This window comes from Tupaia chinensis, unplaced genomic scaffold (genome assembly GCF_000334495.1).
Source record: "Tupaia chinensis unplaced genomic scaffold, TupChi_1.0 Scaffold143672_1, whole genome shotgun sequence".
Classification (NCBI taxonomy): domain Eukaryota; kingdom Metazoa; phylum Chordata; class Mammalia; order Scandentia; family Tupaiidae; genus Tupaia; species Tupaia belangeri.
The window spans coordinates 121647-128016 of record NW_006203520.1 but is presented as its reverse complement, the minus strand read 5'-3'; the positions used below and the strand labels follow the sequence as shown (position 1 = coordinate 128016).

Here is a 6370-nt window from a genome sequence, read left to right as displayed (position 1 = left end):
GAATTCTTTCTTCCACTATTGATGCTTCAAGAAACATTAAATGTAATGACATGCCCTGTGTCCTACTTGTTATTTAAATCATTGCTTGTGCTGTAAAGAACTTCTCAACTTTGCTGCATGTCATCTGACTATCTCAAGGTCAAGGATGGGACATGGAATTGGTTGAAATGAGGCCACTTTCCAGTGACTTCTTTGTGAGAGCCAGGGGAAGGAGAGTCTACTGGTTCTCTGATTTTCATGAATTACTTAAGGATAAGTACTTCCCCCTTCCTATTCTAGAATTTCCCCTTCAATTGACAGAAATTTGGATCACAGGCAGTCAAAATTGAAGAAAACTTCAGTAGAGTACCTGGCTTTTCTACCTGATACCTAGCATTCTTTCAAAGTCTCCATCCCTGAAGTCTCCACTTGTCAAGTGACTGCCATTTCTCCCCAAGAACTAGAACTCAGAAGTAGTGAAGTTGGTATTTATTCTGTCTTTACTACAACATCAGAACCTGTGTTTCTCTTTCAAATGAGACCTCTTTGCTGCAATCTAGCTAGAATAATACCTTTACACAGTTCTAGCTGGAGTTGTTTACTAAGTTTTCTTTTCCCATATTTATTAGAAATGTCATGTAGCTCATTAGTGTATTGGATTATTAGAAAAGACATGACATATTTTTCTATGCAAATTTTGTTTTTCTGAAGAAGAGAGCATGATTTTTCTGATGACCTAGTAGTTCTACTTTTTTCTTGAATAATGACTTTAATATATTAATGCACTAATTGACTAACATTATCACATTATACTGAAAATTGATCATTTACTTGGCTTTATAGTATAAATTATTCTCCATTTTAATCCTACTGATAAAATGTGAAACTATTAATAAATTTATTATCATTATTTTTAAACTTGCATTTATGCCTGAAGTATCACTGTTCTCCAGGTTTCTCAAGCCAGAAATCAGTAAGTCATCCTGAATCTGTTCCATTCCTGGGCTCCCATGCCCACCATAGTTACTGTACATTTTTTTAACAGACTTGATAATGGAAACAGGATTTAACTAAATTTTCCACATTTCCTTTGACAATACCTCATTTCATGATGTAAAATTTGTTAAATTTATATCTCATTTAACACCTAGTTTTTGGAGTTGCCAGATGGTGAAATTTATTGTAATGCTATCTTCAGTTTATTATTTTTTTAATTTTTTTGGTCAGAGATCACATGTGCTCACCAGAGAGAGATGGAGTGTGGGAGGTAGAAAGCACCTACCATGAGGAATGGTCATGCTGCAATAATTTCCCCATTTTTCCATCCTGTCAAGATTTTGGAAATGAATGCACACATGCCTGATGTCTTTTTCAAGTTGTGGTGTCTGGGACCCAAATTGTGAGTTTGGCTATGTGATATCTAGTTGCCTTAACCACCAGACCATGAAACCAGATTGATTCTTCCATTTTGTGTGTGTGCACACACTTTAGATGGCATTTGGGTTGTCAGAGAGAAACAGAGAGAGAGAGGGAGGAAAGTATTCCTCATTGGGAATGGTCACACTGCAATCTTTTCTCCATCGCTCTCTTTCATTGGGATTTTGGGCACACATGTACATGCACTCAGAATGTTTATCAAACTGCCAGGTCTGGGACTCAAACCACACAGTTGTCTGTGTAGGATCTGGTTCCTAGGCTTTTGTATTGAAAATGTTCCTTTCCCTTGCTGTACTATAATATTTCAAAATGTAGGTTTCTGATATTAGTTAATTCTGTTACTTAATACATGTCCCAGCAAGATAGAAAGAGTTATAAAGTACTTTTATAATTTGTTACCAGTACTTGTGTTGTACTTATCATCTCAGTATAAAACTTCCATCAGTCTGAAGCCATTAATGCAACACATCTTAAATTTTATGGGTAGGAATTGCATGGTCTAGATTACGATCTAAGATTAGCACTGTCCTATCCAGTATGAGATTGCAAAGAAATGTATTCATTAGAATAAGTTCCAGAATTGAAGCTAATATGATTAGAAAAGCTAGAGAAGACACACAAGAGAGCAGTACCAGTGTTTATAAAAATATATATTGAAAGGGTGAGTAAATACATGAATTGAGATCAATTGTGCTTTATATTCCATCTGCAATATCATCTGTTTCCTTTTGATTGATAAATAATTAGGGACTGCAGTTATCATTAGCTTCTTTTATGTTTTATACTTGTTTGATTTGAAATGTCTCTCTCTTTGCAAGAAACACAAATAAAACAGCAAGCAGGTTTCCTTCTTGAGTAACTTTCTGGAATCCAGGACGACAGCTCTGGCTACACACAGATTCAGAAATCTGAGCATAAAATAGTATCAATAGTCATAATCATGTACATTATCAGCTGCTTTGATAGATATCTATATTTCTCTCCACTTCACAAAAACTTCCACTTTTAATAGAGTTCATCACTGTATATCCTCCCAACGCTCATCATGTTGAGATTACCTAGATTCCTAACTAGGACTTGCTACAATTTGCTTTCCTCTTTATCAGCTTGTACCAAGTATTGCCAAGGTACCTAATAATTTTATTTCCTACAGTACTGTCAATAGCCCTTGGGATGATATCTTTTATTAAAACACTCCATTTAAAGCTATTTCAGTGCAGTTTTTTACATGGTAAAGTTTTGAAAAATCATGTTTCTGAGATTTGAACTTTGCTCTCATTCCTGGTTTGGTAGAAATTTTGGATTATAGTTTTTTAGAAAGTCTAATGATGTGACATGTATGCACACTATTAAAATTTAACTATTTAAAATATATGGGCCATTCAAATATGAAAAGAAGAGGTGAAATTATCTCTATTTGCAGATGACATAAGTGTATACACGGAAGACCCAATGATATCCATGAAGAAATTACTGGAAGTAGTAAAGAATACAGTAAAGTAGCAGAATACAAAATCAACATACAAAAATCTATAGCATTCGTATATACAAACAACATGCAGACTGAGATAGAACTGAAGAAAGTAATTCCATTTACCATAGCCACAAAATGTATAAGATACCTAGGAATAAATCTAAGCAAAGAAGTAAAAAATCTCTACAAGGAAAAATATGAGAAACAAAACAAAAAGAAATTCAAAATGACACTAAAAACGTAGAAGGCATTTCATGGTCCTGGATTGTAAGAATAATCAAAATGAAAATTCTAAACATAGTTGTCTGCATATTTAATGCAACCAGAGACATTCTTCGCAGATCTAGAAAATAAAATCATAGAATTTGTCCAGAATCATAAATGATCGTATATTGCCAAAGCCATCTGTGTATAAGATACCTAGGAATAAATCTAACCAAAGAAGTAAAAAAATCTCTGCAACGAAAAATAAGAGAAACAAAAGAAGAAGAAATTGAAAACGACACTAAGAAAGTGGAAGGCATTTTATGGTCCTGGATTGCAAGAATTAATATAATCAAAATGATAATTCTAACCAAAGTTGTCTGCATATTTAATGCAATCTCAATCAAAGTACTGGAGACATTATTTACAGATCTAGAAAATAAAATAGAATTTGTCTGGAATCATAAATGATTGTATATTTCCAAAGCCATCCTGTGCAAGAAGAGGTGCAGCTTACTTCCTGACCTCAAAATATATTACAAAGCTGTGATAATCAAAATAGCAATGTATTGGAACAAAAACAGACATCTGGACCAATGGAACAGAATAGAGACCCAAGAAATAAACTGTGAACCATACTGCCAATTACTTTCTCTTTTTTTTAGATCAATATTATGGAATTTATTTAAATTACAGACCTTAACAAGTTACACTTGATCTAGACAATGAACCAGGAAGTGATATGTAGCTTAACAATTTTTGTATTGGCTATCGTAACATGAAATTCTGTCAAAACATTTCCTTGCTTTTGGTTAATTCTGGCTCATCCATTAAAATGGGTGATAAAGTAGTTCAAAAAATCGGAACCAGCAGTTAGTGTAATAGCTATGTCGCTAGATTCCCATGTAGTTAATCATGGTTCGATTCCTGGACCTGGTGGCTTAAACTCATGCCAGGTGCATGTGCGTGCATGCCCATGATCCCGAGAGGAGAATGAAGGAGAAGGGATTGCAGCGTGGCCATCCCCCTTTGGGGGTGATTTCTCGCTTTCTGTCTCTCTCTGTCTTTCTGTCAAGCACACGTGCCCTATAGCAAAAATTTTTTTTGCACCAAGATAAACTCAAACTTTCATTCCATTCTCCGATAAGCTTTTTGAAGTCCCCTTGTAAACTAATAAAATATGATGACATTACATGATATAATACATGATATAATAACATAATACAATGTATGGTGTACAAAAACCAGCTCACACTGCTTATAAGAACCAATTTCTTCCCAATGACACATTCAGTGACACTATGTTGGTTATTTCTCAGTCATGGTGGGAGTTATTTATTTATTGCAAATGATAATAGTCTCAACTGGTCTGGACTGAGGTATATATCATGCTGGGTAAAGTCTCTTCACAATCTAAATGATGTACAGCAATTTAATGTATGAATAATATCAATAAATTTATAAATAAAATTAAATAAAAATACATTTTAAAAAAGGCATCAAACAAAGCAACTAGCAATGGGCACAATAAGACAGAAACAACCATAGTTAAAGATGTGATGAGCCTCTCCAAAAGAAAAAAAAATAAAAAATAAATAAAGTTGTGATGAAAATTTACAACTGAGAAAAAAATTGGGCTATACTATGACATATACCAGCTTAAAATAATACCCTACAACATGACTGATATGTTGTAGGTTATCAGTCAGCCAATTTATTTTTGATAAAAGGTACCAGTCAATTTAATAAGAAAAGGAAAACCTCTTTAGCAAATGGTGCTGGAGAAACTATGTATCCACCTACAGAAAGATGAATCTGAACCTCTACCTCTCACCATTGACAAAAATCAACCCAGAGTGGATCAAAGATATAAACCAAGAGATCAAACTATAAAGGTACTGGTGGAAAACTCTGGGGAAACTCTGGGAGACAATAAGGTAGGCAAGGACTTCTTAAATAAAAAATTTGAAATACAGTCAGTAATCCCCAAAAAGTACACATGGAATTAAATCAGATTTAAAATTTTCTGTATAGGAAAAAACACATTAATTACTGTGAATCTACATCCCTCAGAATGGGAGAATATTTTTGTAAATTATGCTTCACATAAAGGATGGATAACCACAATACAGAGGAAATTCAAACAGCTTACTCTAAATAAAAATGATTAACCCAATTGAAAGATGGAAAAATTTACTAAATAAAAAACTAAAGAAGACTTATGGACAGTTAAACAGCATACAAAAAAGTGCTCAACAAAAGGGAGATGCAGATCACAACCACAGTGAAATATCATCTAACCCCAGTCAGAAGGGCAGAGATTAAAAATACAAGAAATGGTAAATGCTGGTGGGGCTGTGGTTAAAGGGGAACTCTCCTACACTGCTGGTAGAAATATAAATTGGTCCATCCACGGCAAAGAACAACATGGAGATTCATCAAAGATCTACAAGAACTACTGTATGATCCAGCAATCTTACCCCTGGGTATCTACCCAAAGGACAGGAGAATGCTTAGTCAGAAAAATGCTTGCAGATATATATTTATTATTGCAGCATTATTCACAATTGCTAAGACATGGGACCAGCCCAAAGTCCAGAACAGAAAAATGGATTAAAAAAGTGTGGCACATGTACTCTATGGAATACTACTCAGCCATCAAAAAACAAGACCCTTGCTTTTGATAGAAAGTGGACAAATATGGAAGATTTGTTGCTGAGTGAAGCAAGCCAGGATATGAATGAGACACCGTTTGTGTCCAGTTAATATATGTGTGTGCACTCTGTGGTTAAAATGTAAAGATTAGAGCATATAGAAACATATAAAATGGTTATTGCTACCAGATAATGTGGTAAGAATGTGATATATATTTATTATTGGAGCATTATTCACAATTGCTAAGACATGGGACCAGCCCAAAGTCCAGAACAGAAAAATGGATTAAAAAAGTGTGGCACATGTACTCTATGGAATACTACTCAGCCATCAAAAAACAAGACCCTTGCTTTTGATAGAAAGTGGACAAATATGGAAGATTTGTTGCTGAGTGAAGCAAGCCAGGATATGAATGAGACACCGTTTGTGTCCAGTTAATATATGTGTGTGCACTCTGTGGTTAAAATGTAAAGATTAGAGCATATAGAAACATATAAAATGGTTATTGCTACCAGATAATGTGGTAAGAATGTGGGAGAAGGAAGAGGGTGTGAGGAAAGACATTAAGAAGAAAAATAGAAAGGCAAGACATTTATGGGACAAAGAAATGGATTATTATCT

The 6370-nt window shown here is 34.3% G+C and overlaps 1 protein-coding gene across 1 annotated transcript in view; it reads right to left on the bottom strand.

The window, feature by feature from the left end:
* LOC106733406 (vomeronasal type-2 receptor 116-like) overlaps positions 1–6370 on the bottom strand; it is a 13827-nt gene that overhangs the window by 2948 nt on the left and 4509 nt on the right. Inside the window, 2 exon segments of the mRNA XM_014582608.1 lie at positions 2202–2258; positions 2261–2324. Coding sequence (XP_014438094.1) covers positions 2202–2258; positions 2261–2324 — 121 coding nt within the window.